The 24,274-nt window shown below is 33.5% G+C and overlaps 1 protein-coding gene across 4 annotated transcripts in view; it reads right to left on the reverse strand.

Annotated features, from left to right (window-relative positions):
• Positions 1-24,274, reverse strand: part of LOC108766176 (cysteine-rich secretory protein 1) — a 56,902-nt gene that overhangs the window by 13,308 nt on the left and 19,320 nt on the right. For all 4 annotated transcript variants that reach the window (XM_018515323.1, XM_018515321.1, XM_018515322.1 and 1 more), the window contains one exon: positions 1,343-1,440. In XM_018515323.1, the coding sequence (XP_018370825.1) occupies positions 1,343-1,433 (91 nt within the window). In that variant the 5' untranslated portion in view covers positions 1,434-1,440. The remainder of the gene's footprint in view (positions 1-1,342; positions 1,441-24,274) is intronic.

A 24,274-nucleotide genomic window follows, 5' to 3' on the forward strand; every position in this document is an offset into this window, starting at 1 on the left:
TTTCATGATGTGCTTTTTAACTTCCCTTAACTTTGTTCGCCACGTGTCGTAAGGTTTCCAATCATTTCGGAAATTACTCGTATGTCCAGTTGAAAAATGTTTCGATGCTATTCCTGCTAACATGTGATACGATATCTTTTTGAATTATTGTTTTGATGATATCTAAATGTCTTATTGTTTCCGTATATTATTGCCGTTTGGTAAAAATTGAATATTTTCTTCGTTTTTTATTATCCAGATAGAAATATCGAGAATTTATCGTAAAACAATTTTAGATAGCAGTATTGTGTGTTCAGAGTAATATTTTTGAACAATCACAGATATCTTTCGAGATCGGCTTACCGTTGTTACGTGGTAAAACAAGCAGTGGTGGTTTTCCTCAATCACGATGTGAAGTGATTCTCCGCAGCCTTGTTCCGATCAAAATCGACTTTCCGCCTGCTCGCGATATATCGAGTAGCTCTCCGATCCTTTCAGGGACTATCATATAGGAATGTCCGTGATAGGATAACGGTGAAAACGGAAGCGTTATGATCGAATATTTTTCCAGACAGTTACGTGATACGTTCTTCTATGTATACGAAAGCTTACCTTACGAAGTTCCGTTATTCTCAGATAGAGATTTCAGAATGCGCAAACATAGCTAACAAGACGCGATAATTATAATTAATCAAACAGTAATTTATTGAAAGAGATAAATCATTCTCTTTACATAAATGTTTTTTAAGTGATTTTTATTTGAGGAATAATATTTTCCTTATAACATAAAATGTATTAAATTGAACATAAATGTAACTGTGTGGGTAGTTATAAGGAAAATATTATTCCTCAAATAAAAAAATCACTTTAAAAAAATTTATGTAAAGAGTTCCAAATAGTTCAAATTTCTGTATTAATTTAATACAAAATGAAAATGTTAGACATTAATACAAATAATACGATGTAAAAAGTTAATATAAAAATATATTACTAACAAGGTTTAGAAACAACTTGTAGGGAAACATTTCAATAAAATTATTTTAATAAACATTTTTATAAAATTAGTTAAATTAACACGTTCGTTTTATTTTTTTATTTTAGAATCTATGTTTTAAAACTATATTATTTTTACATTATTTTTTCACTGCTCATAAATTATGTTATTTTAACGCTAAGGAATATTAAATATCAGTTTAACATAAAAGATTCAAATAACACAGTTACATTATGTTAAATTAACACTCGAATACGTTAAAAATTCAACACAAAAATTTTAACAAATATCGGTTTCAACACAAATACAAAATAATTTTTCTATGTATGAAAACTATTTATATAAAACTATAAAACAACGTTTACTTACTGGGCTTGCTTCTGTGGATTTTTCGTGGTACAGCAGCTGGCAACGCCAGAGCCATCAAGACAATTATCCAAAGCCACTTCATTGTCTCCATATATGAGCTGAAACATGAAATAAAGCCATTTGTATTCCAAGTGTTCTTACTGCTAAATTCTGTTCTATTAATATACAAGGCGCTGAAAAATTACATTCTAAAACTTGGAAAGTATAGTGAATATTAAAAAATAAGCTGAAAGTGTCTTTAGAACTGTAAGACATCTTTCTTCATGCATTATATTACGAGCAATTGATATTGTACAATTGACCTTTCGTAAATTTATTCGTTTGTCTTGATTATCTATTCGTTCTTTAACTTTACTTTCAACGTAATACTTAATCCCCAAAAGATATTGTTGAAAATTTAAAAAAAATACCAGAGAATAAGTTCCAATGTTTTGCTAAAGGAAAATCGACTTCGAATCGGTCAAAGAAACCGCAAACGAAGTTTGTACATGGGTTTTTTATCTCCTTCCAATTGTATTTCGATCAATCTTTTTCTCCCCGTTCTTGTTAGTCATTCGGTCGTCGAACTTTTCCAGCACAGCGTACATGCACATGTGCGCAGCCTCAGTCGAGCGATACGACATTTGCACCTGTGTGCGGCTCATTAATCACTATTCGCCTCGTCAACGGCAAATTTCATTATTTCTCGCCCGCGAAACTGTGTGTCCACGAGCGTAGCGTTATCAACCCCGCTATCAACCCTGACAACGCCGCCGCTATCATCAATAGCATGGAGCCCTCCGCGGTGGTAAACGTCAAAGGCAAATGGCACGTACGAAGACAGATTACGCTGAACGTTATTTGCGTTCGTGCAATGGCTTACCAAACGAACAAAATTCCTCGATTTTCTTTTTAATTAGTTCACTAAATAACAATGAAATACTTTCAATGAGACTTGATAGTGTTTCCAATTCAATTCTCAATTTAATTGAAGAATTTTGAAGTTAAAAATTTGATCAGTTTTACATTTGAAACGCTGATAGAATATTTTTGAAAATATATTGTATAATATATATGTTAAATATTTTTTATTACTTATTGTTACTATATATTAGTAAAGATCAATAGGAAATATTGTATTAAATAGCAGTTATTCATATTCTTACATTCTATAATTAATCTACTTAAACTGACAATGAATAATTGATGATAAATTATATGATATAATTTTGATAAATTTAATTCTCATAAATTATTCTTTAATTATCGGAAATTATATGAACATTTTCAAACGTTTATAAAGACTAATTAAAATTTTTTATACTTATATTAATATTCACCAGCTCAAGCTTTTATTATACATATTATTTAAACATGTAAAAATTACTGAAATATACTTACGTATAGTAAAATAATATTATGTTCTCTTTAATACATTCTCTTTAATAACGAGCCTTTTTAGATGAAACCAAAGTTTGCCTTCTTCGTCTGATCTATCTGCTACGAAAACTTATAGAACTTTGAAATATCAAAGGAATGCAAAAAGGTTCGACCAAGCTGAACGACATCAAAGGTACATTTTATTTCCTCAGCCCTGCACACGTTCTTACGTCCGCCACTTTTCATTTTCTCTTTTAGAATATCCTCCGTCTTCCGGACGAAAGATATTCCGATTCTCCCTCTTCTAGCTTTTCTCTCTTGCAGACGAAGCGTATGCAAAATAGTTTAAGACAGATGATACATATGGATGCCTCTTGGTACACTTCTCGCGTTGATTAGATTTTGATCACCCAATCTTGAAATCGACATAGGAAAAACGTAAGACATCCGCTCTCATTCCGTTTGACGACTCGAAACAAGAATTAATAACAAAGCTTTTAAATTTTCCTTAATTGAATATTGTCATATTGTATTGGGTAATTATAAATTTCATTTTAATTTGTCTTTATAGTTTAATAATTTTATTTGATTTTAAAGGCATATGAAATTATATTATATTAATTTGTAATTTATTGTATCATTTCATCGATATTATGTCAAAAAATTTAATATACGTAGAGTGTACAGAATGCGACTAACGATACCTTTTAAATATATATATACAGTCCGGATATTGGATTTGATCGAATAAAGACAGAGCTTCTATGAATATCCAGTGCATTAATATCTGAAATCCTCGGAAAGTACTCGTGGTTTCTCGGGACTCCGAGAAACGCTAATGCCAGCTCACCAAACATTTGGAATTTCGTACAAGCTATTGCTATTTGCTTCGACATGTTAAGCATACGGCGTGTGGAATCCAAGTCGTAATAACTATTTGCAATTTTGTTGGCCGCGTTGACCAGTTATGGTATACATGTTTGAGGAATGACAAAACGTCAAAAGTGGTAGCAGAGTTTCTCCATTTCAGGAATTTCTCGAAAGTAACGAATTTGTTATAAACATCCATGATTTTTATAACAATTGCCTTTTATAACGCCGCTTCGTCAAATTTTATCTTTTGTCTTTTTAAATTCTCCCGTTTATATCAATTTTTTCATTTTTATTTTAACAAATCTCGCTAAAAATCTCAGGCAACTCTTTGCCTATCTATATTATCACAGAAGCTGCTATATTTCCTAAATAAGTAGTACAAGAAAAAGAATTCTTTAGTAAACAACTTTTTTACGATCTATCGTTTTATACTTCGGTTGCAAGTACATTTTGCATACGAAAATGCGAAATAAAAGTTAAATGAACTGAAAATGTTGTAAAAAGTGCAAACATGTATATACGAGCTTATAATTAAAATCAGTATTAAATTAATTTTTGCTGCCAGTTATTACAAATTTCATCCTTATGCTATGTAGAAGTTATATACAATAACGTTAACGTATAGTAAGTTAAGCATTATATTATATTGTGTAAACATTCTCTCTTTCTCTTTCTTTCTTCGATGTTTAAAATTTGTATATATCTTGGCGTTTTTCAAAATCGTATGTGACAGCACACAAACCCACTCTTTTGTCGAAACACACGTGTAGTGCTCGCGGTTCGTCCCCGAAGGTTAAAAGGATATGATAGCGCCATAGTACTACCACATATTCTACATTTATTGCACGTTTGATGTGTATCATAGCGTAGATGGATATAGTTTATTTTAATGCGAGTGTGCGGTATGCCTTTATAGCGCAACGCTAGTGATAGAAGCGAAGTGAGGTCAGCCATGTCTGACCACGACCGTCGTTTTCACAGAAATCATTCACAAATATGTTATAGCTTAATCTAGCCTGTCTCTTTTATTTCTTTATTATTATTTATTTCATAAGCATCTACCCATCTATAAATTTATGATAGTTTAAAGACAATAGTTTTAAAAAAATATAGTACAATAATGAATATGGATGTCGTAATATAAGAGACCAGTATATAAAAGTATTAAAAGTGTAGTTTTTCTTAAATAAAATTAATACTTTTCGGCGTTTTTTCAAAAAATTTTTTGTACTAATGGATGATGGAAAATTAATGAGGCCGACGACTGCCACGAGAAATTATTCTTTTGTTGAACGTGAGTTAGTTATTGCGAGATTCATTACACTCCATGTTACATGGGGAATAAAGGGGCTAACGCTCCTTTCATCAGGAGTCAAAAGCAGCAGTTCGTCAATAATTCAGAAGAAATTTCCCGCCGAGGATAAGCCCGACAGCAACCGCATTTAATTTGCGACAAAGTCCGTGGTCGACGGAGTAGTGTGAGACGATGATGCGCAGGTTACCACGTGAAACATGCAGTGCGTAATATTGGCCGCGTGTAAATTGCTCATAAATATTTTCACTTAATTTCGTAAATCAAAAGTGCGACGCGCGGATAACAACGGCTCAGGTAAGTCCCTCGGTAACTCCCGTTCATAATTAAAATCATAATTGCGAAGTAGCTAGTCTCATCTAACTTCTCGTTTTGGGACGTCGCGGTTCTAGATTTAGTGCCATTCAGTGCTTTGTTATCGTGTAATAATTCTCGATATTTGTGCTAATAAAAAATATTAATATGTATTAATATAACACAATTTAACATGTAATCAGTGATGAGCAAATTATTTATACAGGGTGTTTGGAAAATAATGATAAATCTTTCGCATAGCGGCAGAATGGACTAAACTGAGAAGAAAAATCCTGTACTATTTTGCCATTTTCGCAGTTAACAAGATATTAATTGCTAAAAATTGCCGAAAATTGGTCTTCACACTGAGAAAAATGTCCGTTCAAAAAGTAACAAACAGTTATTTCCGATTGATTTTGATCGGATTTATAAGACTATCCGATGAATTTGATCGGATAGTCTTATAAATCCGATCAAAATCAATCGGAAATATCTGTTTATTACTTTTTGAACGGATAAAGCCCGGAAATTTTTCTCAGTGCAATAATTTTTTACTCAAATACTATCAACTTTACGGAAAAACTGCAAGAGACAAAAATTGTTTATTTTCTTCTCAGAGAGCTCTAAGAATTTTTTTTTATTTTTTTAGAATTTTTTAATACCGTGTTTTTTCATATTGGTAAAAATAAGAAAATGCAGTACTAAAAAATTGATAAAAAATTCGTAAAGTTCTATGAGAAGAAAATAAACAATTTTCGTATTTTGCAGTTTTTCTGTAAAGTTGATAGTATTTGAGTAAAAAATTATTAAAGACCAATTTTCGGCAATTTTTAGCAATTAATATCTTGTTAACTATTACAAAAATTGCAAAATGGTAAAGGATTTTTCTTTTCAATTTAGTCCATTCTACCTCTATGCGAAAGATTTATTATTATTTTCCAAATATATTGTATATTTATTAATTGACAAAATAAATACAGAGAGAGAGAGAGAGAATAAACTTTCGCACAATATAAAAAATTAAATTAATATATTTGGAAACTTGAAGACCGATGTAATTTAGCGCGTTTTAGAAAAAATTAATTTCAGTTAATTTTTTAAACTGAAAAAGTTAATTAAAAAATAGAAAAATTAATTTTAAAATAAAAATATTGTTATATAAAAGAAATTGTAATTAAAAAAGAGTGTGTGTGTGTTTTGTAAATTTATTAAAATAATTGTGTCTACAGTTCATCGAGTTGTACATAATAAGTAGTTTCTTTTTCTTTTTTGCATTTACATTTTTGGGATATGATAAAAATTGATAATTTATCACAGCTATAATATCGTTACTTTATAATGTTATAATTGAGAATTATTTAAATGTTGATATAATATGATATAATACGATTATATCGTTTACTTCCCTCGTTGCAGCACAAAAGTCAAATTACAAGGCCGCGGACGACCTCTTTGACTCTCCGTCGTGGTCGGAAACGGGAAACTTTATCGATAGTTTCGCATTCCCCGCCATTAAACGCGGCTTTCGCATTCAACTGAATCCCGAAGTATCTCGCTAATGGGTACACCCAGGCTTTTGTGCGTTAAACTCCGAATGAATCGTCACCGCATTGCCGCCGCGACATCGCTACTAACGAACGGAGGCATAAATCAACCGTTATTTTGCGGCGCACGTGTATGCGCATTATATTTTTTAATAAAAAAATATGGAAATAACACGTGCGCAATATAACCAGCATTTGAGGTAGCAAAGCTACAAAGAGCCTTCGATTACGAAGTATCGTATGGCATATATTGAAATATCATTTCGATGGTGAATATCGAAATCACAGAACCATTTTTCATTTTGGATTATTTTTTTGTAGAAAACTAGAACGAAAGCGGTTTATTTTAAATGCGTTGTCTGTTTGGAAATTTATAAAAACATTATATAGGAATTATAATAAAAGATAAAAAGTATAATTCGTGGAAAATATGAGCCATTTAATGTTGTCCATAATATATACGATAATATATGTGACATTTAATTTCTTTAATAAAAGAAGTTAATTTTGTTATTTTATTATGTTTTTATTATATTATCAATATAATAAATTACTAGATTATTTACAATCCTAATAAATCCACAACTCTTTTAATTTATAACAAATTAACAAATTTTCAATCCGTGAATTTATACGGGTTAAATTTGTAAAAATGAGTTAAATCTCACAAAATATTTGTTAGAAAAAATTTAGTTCTAAATTCTTTCGAGAGCATTTGTTTTTTTTTTTACGTCTAGTCGGATATTACATATCTATTTAGTATTTTATATACCTAGTATTATATTCGCGCATATTTTTCAATGATTTCCAACTTGGAAGTCAACGAAGTAAATTGCAAATTTCCATTGTGTCGCGGAACACGATGATCAAACAGCCGATGATGCGCATTCGACGGGAGTGCTCGCTGGAAACGTTTTCTAGAAGTACTCTCTCGTGCATATTCATGGTGGTTGGCTGAACACTCGATCGATTGCCAATAGACACCACGAGCCAATATGGAGGCTAATTCCGGACGCGAAAATGTTGGCCACGCGGGATGGCTCGTGGAAAGACGGATAAAATAAACAACGTACATGATAATGGAAATTGGACGTAACAAAATAGATCGAGTGCGAGCAAACTAAAGCTATCAAATGTATCAAATAAACATAAAAAACTAGATTTCCAATGTTATAGAACACTATGTCACATATTAGTGAACGTCACAAATTACTAAGTACTTCTGAAATATTGACATTTGCATTTCAAATTGATATTACAATAACATTACGCGACACAATACAAGCCAAATGAATCAGCTATTTTGAAGACAACAAATGGGACAACTAAGTTTGGGCAAATGACTAGAATTGCGCAGTTACAAAACTAAATAACTCGAATAAATTTATACTTTCATAATGCATTTTGTTTCGATTTTCTGTAAAATTATTTAAGTTGTAGTGCAAATGCTCAAAATCTTGGAAGTGTAAAAACAAAATGAATTTTAGACGAACCGTGGTGGTGAAGCATAATGATTTTTTCCTTTTTACGAGCAACGTAAATGTGCAACGTAAATGTGCAACGTTTCAACGTTTTTCTTAATGCGACGCGAATACGTGCCGAGTGTTCATGTCGGACAAAGATTTTTGCACAAGCTCGACGCGACATAATGCACTCTTGCACTCAGAAGCAACGTTTTCTCATTGCATAAAGTATAAGATACGGGCGGAAATGCAATGAGAACATCTCGAAGTGGCTGGCTTATGTATATGCATTGCGGTGGAATGCTCGTTTAACTGTCGATATCAATGTCAACGGACTGTCCAAATTGTAACGGCCAGTCCTCCAACATTCAAGAGCAAACAAACGGACATGTTATGACGGCACACATGTTGCTCAAAGTTGACAATTTTGTATTCAAATTATAACGCGCATTTGCAATGCATATCATCGTTCCACTTAAGTCTCTCGTACAATTTCGATTGAATAAGCAAAAAGTGAATAGCAACTTTAATTTGTTATTAACCCTCAGTACACACAATACTCTGGCAGTCCGTATCTACCCACATCCGGGTATTTGTAACTCAGCGTTTTTTTTTTGCTTGTATCTCAGATTGTGGTGCATCGATTTTAACAAATTTTTTTTTAATCTATTGTTTGAAGACTGAAAAAAAAAGAATTTTTGAGTTAGAAAGTCTAAAATATTGTAGCACAAAAGATATTTTGCAATAAGTGAAAAGGTATCGGAAGAAAACATGAACTATGAAAATCGAGTTGGGTTACGCTAACCCCTTGTGTATACTGAGGGTTAACTTTCCATTTACAATCTATAGGTCTTCTTTTACACGAACAAAATTTCACTCACAAATTTCTCTGAAATAAAGGAATTCGGTTCTCCTCCTAAAATATCTTCTTAAAAAAACTACTTGGTAATGTAATAGAAATACTGAAAGATATCCTTGAATTTTTTATATAGCCTAGAACAGTAAAAAAAAACTTGAGCTGAACGGAGGAAGTAAAAGTATGATTGCAAAAGATTAAAATTAGATGCATTGGTATTTCCAGCTTTCAATGCGCTGAGCGTCCTACTTTCTAGAGTAACACAATCACAACAAATCTCTTTCCAAGTCTTTCAAAAATTAACACTTCCGTGAAATTAAGAAATAATGAAATTCACACCGAGAGGACGAGGAAAAACTTACAGTTTTCGTTGCACCTACAGTCACCGCTTTTATTTTTGTACCTTTGCAATCACGAAGCAAATGAAAACTCGGATTTCTCAACTGGGGATAAAGACGCACCAATGCCAGTAAATATGTACGTGAACTTTGTAGGGTAAAAGGGGGTCGCGGAGTTAAGCTTTACCCATCTTCTCGCGTCTCCGTCGAATTAATGGGCGCTCGCTACAACGGGCGCATTTACTCGATATTTTACTTGTACCCTAGTGCATTGGAAAAAGTTTAACGGTGGCGTTTTTCTACGACGACAAAAAGGAACGGCCATCAACGGTTGCTCCCTCCAACGCCGCTACCCTTCGTTGTCTGTCGCTCGACAGCTCTCGCAGACTTCCAACCCTTTCTACAGCGAAAAATTCTCGTCACCTCACTGGAGGGTGAAATCGGAACGATCGGTGGCCATGCGAAAGGAGGACAATTTGCTTCGTGATTGCAACCATCCGCCTTACTTATCCTTTATAGCTGCGAGAGTACATAGCTGTAAGTATCTCCATAATTTTTAGAGAAGTATTATCGGAGGAAGTATGATGTTAAAAACACCGCAAATAATCTTTTTTACATGGCTTTTTTTATGTAACGTCAAACATTGAAATATTCTTACACTGTTATAGATGGTTGAAAATGTGAAAAATGCATCTTTTTATGAATTAATCTTTAGAAGTATTATATCTTTGAAAATAATAATAAAGTGCGTATTTTAATTTAGTATACTCGTTAGATTTCGTTGTGAGCAAAATTTAAATGACTGAAATATTTGATATTAAATACAAAATACATAAAGATAATGAAAGAATGATATTTGACCTACTTTTCGTTAAAATTAATAGTAAGTTTGTAATATATTCGGCACATTAATTTAGAGTAACGTGCGGCGCAAATGAACGGAGGCGTTAAAGACGCGAGAGAAATATTCGCACCAGCTGACGATGCCGACACTTAAATAGTGTTTCGTTACACCCGTGCACACAGAACCAATGTTGTGCTAATATCCCATAAGCCTTATATACAATCTCGAATCTCCATGCAGATTCACCACATAGCAGCGTGGTAAATCGGCTGAGGTGTCGTTCGCCTGAACTACGATCGGGAAAGATAGAGAGAATGATGAAAAGGAGTAAAGCGAAACGTGTACGTAATGTCAAGATGTTCTCAGGGTTGCCACAGGCCTGGAAAACCGGGAAAATGTAAAAAATCTGGAATTTTGAAATTTGCTCACAATTTCCTTAAACTGCTCCTATTCTAGATAATTGTTATAATTTTTTAATATTATATCTGAGGTTTATAGTGAAATGCGTTCAAAACTCGCACACTTTAAACGATTTTAATAAAATAATTAAAATTTATATTTTATTCAGTATTTTTATTTGATCGCTCTTTTTCATAACTGCATTCTTTTTTCCAATACTAATTTTTTTTGGCTTGAATTTGCACTCAAAATTTTAGTGTGCTACTAACCTTTTTTGCCTTGTTTTTAATAATATATGCTAGCTTTCCCCTACAATTCTTGACTTTAAATGTGTTAAAATTTACATATTTTATATTGGAAAATTTTTCATTTTCATCTGGAAAACCTGGAAAAGTCAGGGAATTTTTTAATTTATTTTCTGTAGCAACCCTGTAGTTCTAGCTGATAAGACGTTAATTATATCGTATTTACGACGTAGCTCACGTAACGTAAGCTTATATCGTTGATCTCGTTAGAACGTAAAGCCAAAATTCTCATTTGAAATCCTCTCGATACGTCACGTGTGAATCAAACACCTGTCTGTTGACGCATCAGCAGGTCCCTTCTCTTGCTCCTCGAAGGACGAGAAGTCACGTTTCTCAACAAGAAACTAGCGTTCCTCATCGAAACGCAGCCGCGCGTTCATTCTATGCGCACATTGTAGCGTGTACCGATACAATTTGCCATTCAACCTGGAATCCGTGTTTGCCAAATAGTTCGTCCCATGTATGTGTGTGGTTGCACCTGCAGCCCCGGATTGGCGACGTGTGCGATTCCATCAGCGATCGGCAACATCCGGAAGATGCGCAGCATCAACGCTTTATCGCCTCCCTCGCCTTCCTCTTCGCCGTTCTTCCAAGCAAACTCGTGCTCGTCCCGCGAGTTTAATGGAGAACGGATCGTAGAACGAGTGGAAAGGAGTCAACAATCCGTTCGCGTAATTGGGTAACTCGATGGGCGCTCGCGTGGAATAAAGTTTCCGCTCGATATGCTGATCATTACCCTCTTGGATATACTCGGTAATGTCTAAGATGGGTATCAAGAATTCTGAAATTTTTGCATTTTGCATGTAGATCCAAAGTTTCTTGGACTTCGGAGAGATTCTAGGTTCTGGAATCCTAGAATCCCCAAGTTTGCAATCTGAGATTTTAGATAAGATGACCAGATTCCTTTTTTTCTATGAGATTAGAACGACAGAAAAGAAAACTAGGACATTTGGCATGTTTGAGAAAAACGGACAAAACTATAATAGAAGAAAACCAACAAAATCTTTTTGAATCGTTTCATTATCAAGATGATATATAGGGTAACTCCGGTATATACGCCGCACCTATCAAAAACTTAATTTATTAAGTATTATTTACTATGTTTAAAGTAAACGAACTATATTAGTAAAAACATTGTACTGTCACTATTATGAAAAAAATATTAGAAATCCGAAATATTTATATTTCGTATTAAAAAATAAACTTTTTTAAACCCTTGCATTTTTGCCGTATATCCAATAGGGGTGGGATATATGGTTACTCATAGGGCGAAGGGGGGGGGGGGTATGTATGGCTCATTAAAAATTTACAAATAATGCATATAAATAAAACGTAAAATGACACAATAATTTATAAAATGCGTTTATAAAGTTTTATTAAGGAATAAGAATGATATATATGTATATGAAGTAATAAATAATAATTACAATCTTCCCTGATGTAGTATTACAAGTATTATGACATGAGGTACATATTTCATATAATGCATTTATTGTATTTAGTGCACTGAATTCAATCTGCGCACTTTGTATGCTTTGGCTATAAATCCCGCCTGTTAAAAATGCCATATATCCCAAACAGGTAGGATATACAAGACAACGAACTAAACAAAGAATACAAGAGCAAAGTATTTGTATTTTGTTATACAACATGCTTTACTATTCCTCTACACTCGTGTATCACGAAATAACCACTAAGTTTTTTGCATGTCCTACAGTAATCATTTTATGTAGATTATAATTTATGATGGCGCTACTTAATACAGTGACAAATCGATTCAACTCACAATAATTTCATTAATGTTAACAATAAAAAGCTGAAATCATAACACAATACTAATATAATATAAAGGCATATAACAGAGTAGTTGCGGGAAAATTATCCGTATTCCTTCTATTTTTTCTGACTTCCGTGGCGTAAATCCCAGAGCGGCGTATTTGCCGGAGTTACCCTAAGTACCATATCGCACCATTATATACATATTATCAAAATAATATACTGATAAGATACTAACTGCTATGTCATAGTATCAATTTATTATTAATTATTCACTAACTGTATTATATAAAACAAATGTTTTTTTGTATAAAGAATATTAAAACGAGTTGGTACGATAAAACAGCAATCAATATTAAATAAAGTACGAGCGAAAGATATCATTGTTATATGATTATAAATACATTTTTAATAAATTGTTAATATTTGTATAGAAACTCAATACGTTTATGATGACATAATAGTTAGTTAATTATACCAAAATTAAAGAAAAGAAAAGATAAATGATTTTACCTTTAATATTTTTTAACGACAAAGTGTCGCATTCAAAGATGTCGATTTTATTGGTCATCGGATATCCTTCTAATATAATTATGTTTCTCTAAGGATACAAGGTCGAGTGATTGATATCATATTAAATCGATCGGTATCTTATTTCCAATTTTCAGGCAAAGTACTGCGAATCCATCGCAAAAGCTTCCATACAGCTTTTTTTTAAATAATTTTACTCGAACAGAGACTCCATACAAGTTGACCTTAATCCTAAATCCTAGAGATTCGCTTGAAGCTGTCGAAAAAAGTTTGTATGTAGACTAATAGCAAAATACTCCAAAAAATAGCATCATGGTAAGAACATTGGAAGCGAAGTTTCGGGCATGTAATGCAAGTCACTTCGATAGATATCTCATCGAAAAAGGAACATCCCTCGTAACTGTAAATGAGTCGAATCGAGCAAGTGAGAGAGGGAAGAAGAGTTTGTAGGAGAAGGAAAAATAGCGGAGAAAGTTTTAAGTAGTTTCCAAAGTTTTGCAATCGATACTGTCACCAGCAACGGTAGGATAAATTTACCTCGAATCGTTTTCGTAAACTCGAGTCCGTCCGCGATTTATAGGGATCGCTCGCAACAAGAGTAGCGATAGGCTATCGAATTAGCTCGACGACTTCTGGAAAAGCATCGAAAGTCTTTGTTTCCTCTAATAGGATCACGGTCGAACAAAGAAGAAAGAATTCTAGCGCAAAATATAGCTAAAATGGTTGTCTCAATGTCTATATAAAACCTGTACCGCTTTGAATCTAATGTTGAGCAAATATCATTCGGAATAGCACTTGACTAAATCAAATAAAAATGTAACAAGAAATAATCGTTAACGGTAGGTGATTGTGCATCAAATTAATATAAATGTATATTCGATATTTCGATATTGAAATAACTGGCATGTCGGTTAATGGTTGCCAATATCTGATGCTTAAAGAAAACACGCGGCTTCCAGGACATACGTTATAAATGTGAAAAGAGATATGAAATGTGCGATGGTAGTGTGATATAAATTTAAAAAAAACCTGATAAACCAATCGCGTGCGGCGAAACAGTATCCCGCGATTTTCTTCACGAGATGGCCGCAGGCCAAATTTTCCAATTTCGTCCCTTAATCGAGCGTCGAGCGCTAGTACCGTTTATTCCGGTATTTATTCGTCAATATCGCGCGGACCGCGTATATATCGCGTGCCCGTATTGCACCCAAGAGATTAAAATAGCGATGTATTACTCTGGTCGAAACGGGCTGGCATAGAGACTGCGCCAGGAACCCCCGCGAATGTATCTCGCGTTTCGAATGTTAGCACTACCTTTCAACCGTGCCACCATTGTGATTTATGGCCCGTGTAATGCGAATCACAAATTTACTTTAGAACCAAGACTATATGACAGAACGTATTTATTTCTGAGCATAAATTTCAAAATTTTTATAGTACAGCAAGTTTCTCTTCACGTACATCCATCCTCGTCATGACGTCAGTTTTATATCTCCTTCCATGACATTCGTAATTTTTTTCTAACAAGAAACAATAACTTAAGAATTTTATCATTGCGTGAAAAATTTTTTAGGTAGATTGAAATTTTAATTCTGTCACATATATATACTCTAGATTAAACAGCAGAATGTTTGATATGGTCAAGTCAATATTTTTTTGCGATCTGAATTTTGTATGATGTTGATTTTCTCTGATATTAAAAATCAGCTGTGAATTTTGTGCGCAATATTTCGTCGATCGAAACTTAGAATTATTTTTTTGTTAAAATTATTTCTAACAAAAAATAATTATTTAATAATTTTTTCATTTACAAGGAAAAATTATTTCTGACAGATTAAAAGTTCAATAGAGATTTTACATCAAATATTAGACTGATTACGCATTTTTTAAAACCGAATCTTTTCTAACACGTATGAGTTATCTAATGAGTTTTCCTTATACAGAAAGTTTGTTCGGTTCAGTTGGAATTTTAATTGAACATTTACATTAAATATTTGAACAGTTCATTTTGCCAAAAACTTTTTTCCCAGATTTGTTTTTTATCGTGGGTGAAAGTTATCTCGCAAATGTTATATGATGAATGAAAGTTTCTGTAGTCTGATACATATTTTAATGAAGCTACATTTCCATTAAATGTTGGAATAGGTGGTCTTGTACCGAGGAAAACCTTCCTGTCGGTCTGAATCTTTACACAGAACCGAAAAACCTTTATCATTCACAAAAGTTTCATGGGGCTAAATTACAATTTGTTTTTATCCCACTCACATTTTTATCTGCTTTTGTACAATATCGTACTTATGAAAAGCTTTCTTCTAAGTTCAATAATATGTATAACACGTTTATAGTTTTACGTTATTAAACGTATTTTACTATGATGTACATTTTATACGCACATAAAAAGTTTATCACAAATTTATTACAAAGCATTCTAGGGTAAATACGTAAAAAAGAATAAAATTTTAAATTTCCAATATACGTTTTGTTCCTGCCATAATAACTGTTTTTGTTTGTTTAATGTGAAATTAACAAATAAATATGTGTGTCTTACTATACATTTAGATCCGTATTACTATTCAGAACGCGCTTATAGCGATGTCAATACGTATTTATCATACAGTTAAATATTATATATAGTTACAAAATTTCAGAAAGAAAAGTGTGCATTTTTATTGATAAATTCTGAATATGAATCGTAACTGTAACACGGATTGATAGTATATTTTTGAGAGTAAAAGTATAATATTACGCGATAGGTGCACTAGGGAAAATCGCTGGTTCCTGTTTGTCACAAACGTAGCTAGACTGTAGATTCTGATTTATTTGCAAAACGGCAGTAACGCCCAAGGGTTGCTTGGATGGACACAAAGGGACAATATTATACGCTGCACTATCGCAGTGTACACGAGTTAGCCATTTTGCAGTACACTACAGGGAAGTTTTATTTCTGCCCTATTTTATGTAGCTTGAGAGAGTTTTTTTTTATTTGCTTAAGATTTATATACCAATTTTCATCATACAATCTACGTTCTCAATCCTAATACAGTTAAAGATGTAGTACACGTATTTCTTAAACGAAAAAAATTACAGATTTTTCTATGTTATATTTGTGAAAGTAATACAAAAGTTCGATAACGGTTTAGAATCTGTATTAAGAATTATTTCTGCGATAAAAAGTAGACATGATTTAAAAAAATATATATCTATAATTAAGATAAATAAAAAATTTTTAATTTAAATTATGAAATCATAATTGCTAAATATATAAATATATTGACCTTACTTAATTATTTCATATATATATATATATATATAACATTAATTGTTATATACGGAGAACATAAATTTCCAATTCCATTCACTCTCTCTTTTCACAGAGATATATGTAATACATGATACTTAACGATAACAATTAATCTGAACAAAATTTAACGCATCTATTTTTCTATTTAATTTAAACCTTTGTTGTTTGATATAAAACATAAACAAAAATTGCAAGCACGTCAAAAATGATGGTATGCAATCAAGTTTTGTTTTGCCATCATTTTCGCTAAAAATCTGCAACTAAAGGGAGGCACAAAGGTAAATTTAGAAGTTTGCATATAATGCAGAAAGTTGCAGAATAATTCTCTGTGGAAAATTTGATGCGACAAATGGAGAGTTTCGGAGTATTTCATAATTTTACGAATAAAGGATGAAACTATTTGCTGCACTCGCATGCCGTCGCGGCAGGTTGCATTCTTTTGTAATTAAATAAAACCGTTCTACAGAATAAGCAAGAATTCTTCATAATCGATACCTAACGTTGTGAGAAGTTGATAAAAAAAAAGTAGACGGTACACTATGGCGCAAAGACGCAACGCAAGATCCACCAACTTTGTTTCTTCCGATCAGTTTCCCGCTGGCGCTGTTTTTAATTTGTTCTAATTAACGCGCAATTAGGCGCTGCATAAACCGTCGCGGCGGAAGTCGACGAGCGCGGTGGCTTATCCGGAAATTACTTTCTCAACTAGGTGCTGTAAACTCAATTCTTGCCTTTTTTAATTAAAATTATTCGCCGGTGCGCGCGCATGCCGTAGTTCGCCATAGCATTAAGAGAATATTTCTATCTCCGATGCCTCCTCTTTTTCCGAAACAGCACGAAAAGTCGGTAACAACGGCGTCGAAGCGTTCTCGCAGCGTATGAGAGCGTCGTTCATTATTTCACTTTAAATCCAACAGGATTTTCCATTTTTCCCGACGACACTAGTCGCCTAACGCGCACTCTGTTCTCGGGTATCTCTCGGAGACTGCAAGTTATTACTACCGGGAGCGTGCTTTATTTCCATTATTATTTGCTCGGCGAGTTTTCGAGAGCGAGCAAGGCGTCCGACGTTGTTCGAAAGCTCGTTATAATAATATCGGCCTAGTATTTGCATTCACATCGTCGCTTGACAAGCTTTGTCCATCCTCTATCGTTTTGCATTATTCTTTAACCCACGAATAACAACTATACTCGAATGAAATTATTTACTTCTTACGTCACGATCATCATTATCTAACACCACACAACATCTGGTTCTTTCTAAAATGTTACATTATTAAAGAAAAGTTATTTAAGAGCACGTACAAGCACCTATTACATAAAACTGTGAAGTATTACGAACTACAACGTTTAACTAGTATTATCTGCACGATAACAACCTTCGTGTAATAACGCTCAACCGTGCCTTGTCAGGTTTTACCTTCGGTATTCATCGGTTCGCTATCTTCCATTTGCGATAGTGCTTAGAAAAGCCGCGTCTTGAAGGGAATTACGACACGTTTCAGCTTCGTTTCAAAACGACGACGTGATTTTTCGCGACACGACCGTTTACAGATTACTGCAATCCGGTACGCGCAACTTTTCCGTCGTCATGGAATTAATGCACCCGGCGACAGCTGCTTTGACAGTCGTTATTGAAATTCCATCGATAGCGAGAAAATTTTAATAACATCCCTGTCGTTCCTGAAGAGTGACGGAAAAGCCGAAAATGGGAAAGCAGGCTGTAAGCAGGCGAAGATTAGATCGGAGGGTGTTGATCAGACAAAATATGACTTGGAACATATATTTACATAAACTATTTTTTACTGATAAAGCACGTATAAGTCTTGTATTTCGTTTCTACTTGTATCTATTGAAAATATTGAAACTAAGTAAGACGATAAAAAATATGTGACACATTTTTTGCACGTTGCAGTTCAAGAAACGCAGTTCTTTTTAAAATAATGTTATCTCTTTAAAAATTATCAAAACTAAGGAAAAAATGATTTTACTGAAAACCTAAAAGTGTAGCTAGATACGGATCTGAAAATAATTCTGTTGGATTCAAAATAATTATGTAGCTGATTGCTAGAATGTCAAAACTTTTAGTAGCAATTGCTCATCATGCTTAAGTTTCCTACATAATTATTTTATTAATTTAACAAAATTATTTTCAAGTCTACTTCAATTTTTAAGCACTTCAGTAAAATTGTTCTTTCCGTGTACAATTTGATTATAATGTAATTACTTCTATTTTTACGACTTCGTGGAACGGTGGCAAGAATAAACTGTCGTTATAAACATGAAATTCTAATTACGACCTCTTAAGGGAGAAATCACGTAGTGCCCGTAAATAGAAGCGCCGCGTCGCTAATCGCGGAATCAATTGTTCCACTCAGGAATTTGATCGGCAATAATTAAATCTCGCGCACTGTTTATAAAGTTTCTGGAGCGAAATATACCTTTTTCTTACGCAAAACTCACTCGCCTCCTTTATTTCAGTCTGTATAAGCAATTCGCTATTTGTTACGTGGCTAATGACTTTAGCGCAAACCACCGAGTAAATCACATTCGCGCAAAATGAGAAAAATGTACCTGCGTAAAGTATATAGGCGGTACTATAAATCTTTGGTTTCACAGTTCCTTCATTCCACGGATCCTTGATTCCTGTAGTCCTCGCTTTCATAAATCCTGGGTACATCGGGGATACTGTGTTTCAGGAATCCTTAATTCCACGGTACCTTGATTTCACAGATTCTCAGTTCCACAAATCAATATCTTCGTGAATTTTTTATTACTTACACAGAGAGATTCTCTAGAAAACGAAGGAAATCTAAGAAATTTATTTAAATTTAAGAGAGGTCCCTTTTCAATCCTCTGACGTGTGAATCTTTACTGAAAAAAAAATCCGGTTTGGTTGAAAATAGACAAACCAAAAGATTCTGATTATATCAGTCGGAATTCCGATTATAGAAAATTTTTTAGTTAAATCTACTGAAATTCTAGCTGATGAGATAATCGGAATTCTGATTGATATAATCAGAGTTTTCCGGTTTGTCCATTTTCAACCAAACATTTTTCTCAGTGTTAAAATAAAAAATTTTTTTTCCTTTCCGTTGCCTCTCACAACGATAACTTTCTTAGTTATCGAATTATGATGCGCGCGACTCGTGAACGAGATGCGAATGGTGCATGGAAGAATCAAGATGTGTGAAAAATCGAACGCACTTGGAAATATTCCGCAATCGTTGCGGTAGCACCTGGTCGACTTTCCATTCAGCTCGCATGAGTAAACCGAGACTTCTTTAGATCGGCGACGTCTACCTTTCATGAGAATAGAGCGGCGAGATGGGGCGAGCTTTGAACTGTTATCAAAAGTGCATTTCAGCGCAAGCGAACAGGAATGCCCGGAGTTTTGAATACAGCGCGACGACCGACAACAAGATTACAATGGAGCTCATGGCTCGCGACATATTCAAAGTGTCGCATTTATACAAACTTATCAGTACACAATCCCCGTAGTCTTCAGACGGTTAATAAAAGACAGCTTGGGAGGAAGGTGTCGCGCCGTGATTTTCACGCGAGAGATAACACGAGTTTTATTGTCGCAGAAAATCGGGAAAGTTAAACGTTTGAAAAACGCGATGGAAGTCAAGATTATCTTTCTTTTATCGTTTTCGGCCACTCGTTACAATATACGCAAATAAAATACCTCTATTAGAGAAATTATTGTGGCTTGTTTCTTTTTATCAGAAACATTTTTTGTGATAAAGTGATGCATATTTTCCAAAATGATACTGATTTAGTAAAATATAAAATTGAAGTTTAAATATAAAAGTTTAAATAATTCAGGGTTGCCACAGACCTGAAAAACTGGGAAAACCGAGAAAAGTCAGGGAAATTGAAATTGGTCATGAAAACTGGGGAAAGTCAGGGGAAAATGTAAAAAAGTCTGGAATTTCGAAATTTGTTCACAATTCTCTGAAACTGCTCCTATTTTAAATAATTGTTATAGTTTTTTAAATATTATATCTAACAGTTATAGTCAAATACGTTCAAAACTTGTGCACTTTAAACGATTTTAATAAAATAATAAAAATTCATATTTTATATTCAGTATTTTTGTTTGATAACTCTTTCGTCATAACTGCATTCTTTTTTTCCAAAACTAATTTATTTTTTGCTGTGGCTTGAATTTGCACCCAAAGTTGTACTATGCTACTGAGCTTTTTTTGCGTTGTTTTTAATATAGGATAGACTAGCTTTCCTACAATCCGTGAGTTTAAATTTACATATTTCACATTACTCATGGAAAATTTTCTATTTTCATCTGGAAAACCTGGAAAAGTCAGGAAATTTTAAAATTCATTTTTTATTTCGGCAACCTTGAATATAAAGTAAAATATAAAATCAAGTTTTTTTTACTTTTTTAGAAATTATATTCAAGTTTAATTTATCTTATTTAAATACTGTCTGAATGCAATTCAAGTTAGTTAGAATAAATTGTATAGGTGTCCAAAAAGCAAAAGAAAATGATTGAGTAAAGTTATATCTATAAGAAAAAAATACAAATAAAAAGGCAGATAATATAAACTATAATACATACTTGATAATATTAAATCTTTTAATGTAAATGTAAATACAATTAATTTTTTTTTAATTTGCGCACTATTTACAGCGCTGATCCCAATTAACTCTTTTTTATTACCCGACATTAAATCTTCTACATTTATAAAACATGTTCAATCATATTTAATTAACAAATAATATTTGACCGATAGTAATATGCACATAATTATTTTACGAGAGCATAGGTACTTATGTTCCGAAGCTTATATATGCGTATATAGTACAAGCAATATAACTGAGGGGTTAAACAGACAAGCTGCTTCCAACCTCATCGTCGACTAAGTGCTATTGTTCTTCCCGCATGATCCTAAACGAGCTGCCCATTGTCTACCCTGAATTTGGTAAATTAACGCCGGCGTTTGCGGTTATCCGACTATGTAAACACAAACCAAGAAGAAGCATTTGAACACAATGGAGAAGTGAACGCGGGTTGTGTTAAGTAGATATCTGCACTGATCATTCGTTACCTCGAAATTCTTCGACTAATTTAAAATTAATCTTTCTTATGAACTTTGTTATACTTTGTATACCAAATTTTCTTATACTTTGTAACTTTTTTTCTCGTAGCGTTTTTGTAATTTTAGGACTTTTATATACAGTTTTGGCCAAAAATATTAGGTTATTATTTAAAGATTTAACTGAAAAATTAGATATACATGGTATTTGCTGTGTTCTTTGGTTCAAGAACCTTTTAAACTTATGTAATGTCGGTAACTAATAGATAACAATGCAGGTAAATGAATTCCAGATGAATGAAAAAAATATAAGTGCCTACTATTTTGGTTAAGGTTTGCCGATTAAGTTGAAAAAGTCTCTTCAGATAATATCTGTTTACGCAATTAGCCAAAAAATATCACAAACTATAATGCAGAGTCTACGTCGAATTTTTATCAAAGAGATCGGCGAGGATTTCTGAGACGTCGTAAAGAGGGTGAAGTCGCAAGTTCGGGAACTTTTCTCCCAAAGATGAACTAACTCATGCAAATGCCTTTAGATGGAAGCATCTGGATTCTTCTCTCTGACAAGCAAAATCCTGCCGTAACTCGCCACCTCGTGAAAGCAGGTAGGAGCAGATTAGTTTTCATCGGATGACCATCTACTCTCAGGATGAAACTTTGCTTCTCTCTTTATTCTGCCTCTCTCGGGCAATGGCGATGGTCTTCCGGTCGAATCGAAGGACCGCCGATTTACAGTTTTGGCACGTCGATCGACCACGACGATGGTCCAACCAGCCAACTCAGCCAACTTAGACCAGGAAACCCCGACTCCGGCTCTTCGGCAGCGCAGTGCCGCGAAAATCGCGAGACACGTTGACGGAAGAAACGGTTTCCGGTGAAGCCGGCCGAGCATGAAGCGCGCTCTGATTGCACAAAGAGGTGGCGAAAAGGGAACACGATTGATTGCCACGATTGTGGCGGCTCTCGGGATCTTCCTCCCCAATTTACTCCAGAAACACAATGCACCAACCTCCGATACGGATACTTATTTCTTCGTGTTTGCCTTCTCGTAGAAAGTCTCAGCAATAGTTTCAGTGACCGCGAATTATCGAAAATCATCTTATTAACTATTTTCGTCATCGATGTAGACCAATCGAATTACAGTGGTTTCCAGATATTTATCGCATAGTTCGTTTTAAAAAAAATTTTTAATAATAAAGATATTTTTGAAATATTGAATAGTCGAACATCGATAATTCAGGTCACGTACGATTTAAACGTAGTTTTCGCGAGAACTAAATCGTTTCTCATCGATTTCTTGAGTATTAGATTAGATACTCTACATGGAGCGATGCGCTTCTTGAAAGATAACTTTATTTGGTAATTAACTGAAGATAAAATTGAGTATTGAGTACGTAATAGAAGTGCAACATTTATTGCACGTGATATATGAGTAACTGATTCTCATTGATAAGTATATGTAACAACAAAATTGACTTTAATATGTAAATATGTATAACAGGAAAAGTAATATGCCGCGAGGCAAATTTAAAATTAAATTAGCCGTTCACTGCGTCTGTGCATTAAGTTACTGATATATTTAAGGAATATATATCGGTGTTTAAACCTCCGGAGCTGACGATGGATCTATTAACCTACTGAATTATATTACTTTATTTTACCCTGAAAAAAGTCTAGTTGCATTAATTGGAATTCTGATTAATGGACAAATTAGAATTTTCTGGTTGAATCTATTGTAATTTCTATTGAAATAATCAGAATTTTGATCGATATAATCACAGAATATTCTGGTTCGTTCATTTTCAACCTGAAATTTTTCTCGGTGTACATCTGCAAATTTGAATTATTAAAATAAACTTAGCATTTATTCTTTTTTATACAAATTATGTCATTTTAATTTCTTGAAATTAATTAGTGCCTTTTAGTTAACATAAATTAAATGGGTCTTACAGACTTAGCGTTAATAACTATGTTACAGATTTTGAAGCTTTAGAAGCTTAGAGAAAGAGAAATCTGGAAATATAATTTGTAAATAATGTACGTGTACGAGAATGGGCGCAATTAGCGGTTTATTCACGCAAGAGCAATTCATAAGTAGCAGCGTTTCTTAGAATTGCGGAATTCGTTGCGATTACGTCGGCACGACGGAAAAGAAGTAATCAGATTGATTGCCACGATTGCAGTAGTACTCGAGAACCGTCTCCCACTATCGAAGAATACAATTGGCTTGAGTGCTCTCGGCTTGAGAAATCAGGTCAGATAAGTCCAGCCAATCATTAAGCGGATCCGTGAAGTCCCGTCGGATTGTTATTATCTCTATTCTCGTTGATTCGTCGTTATATCGTTGCACTGGGCGGTTCACTGGATATATTGAGAGTGATTTTAGGCGATAGTCTCATCGCGTTTTTCTCTTCTCTTCCTTTCTTTTTTTTATATCTCTTATTGGATCAAGAAATTGCAATGTCTTCGGAAACTGCACACGAATAATATCGAAGTGATAGAAAGAATATTATATTCTGTATAAAATTATCAGCAGCGTTCATAAATTTTTATACTTTTACATATACGTCAAACAAGAGTATTTTCTAAAGTAAATCAGAATAATTATACATTAATAAGACTTTTTTTTAATAATGTTATATTTGCGAATACGTTTGCCTAGCCGTCCTTC

The sequence above is a fragment of the Trachymyrmex cornetzi genome, unplaced genomic scaffold, assembly GCF_001594075.2.
Source record: "Trachymyrmex cornetzi isolate Tcor2-1 unplaced genomic scaffold, Tcor1.1 scaffold57, whole genome shotgun sequence".
Taxonomy (NCBI): Eukaryota; Metazoa; Arthropoda; class Insecta; order Hymenoptera; family Formicidae; genus Trachymyrmex; species Trachymyrmex cornetzi.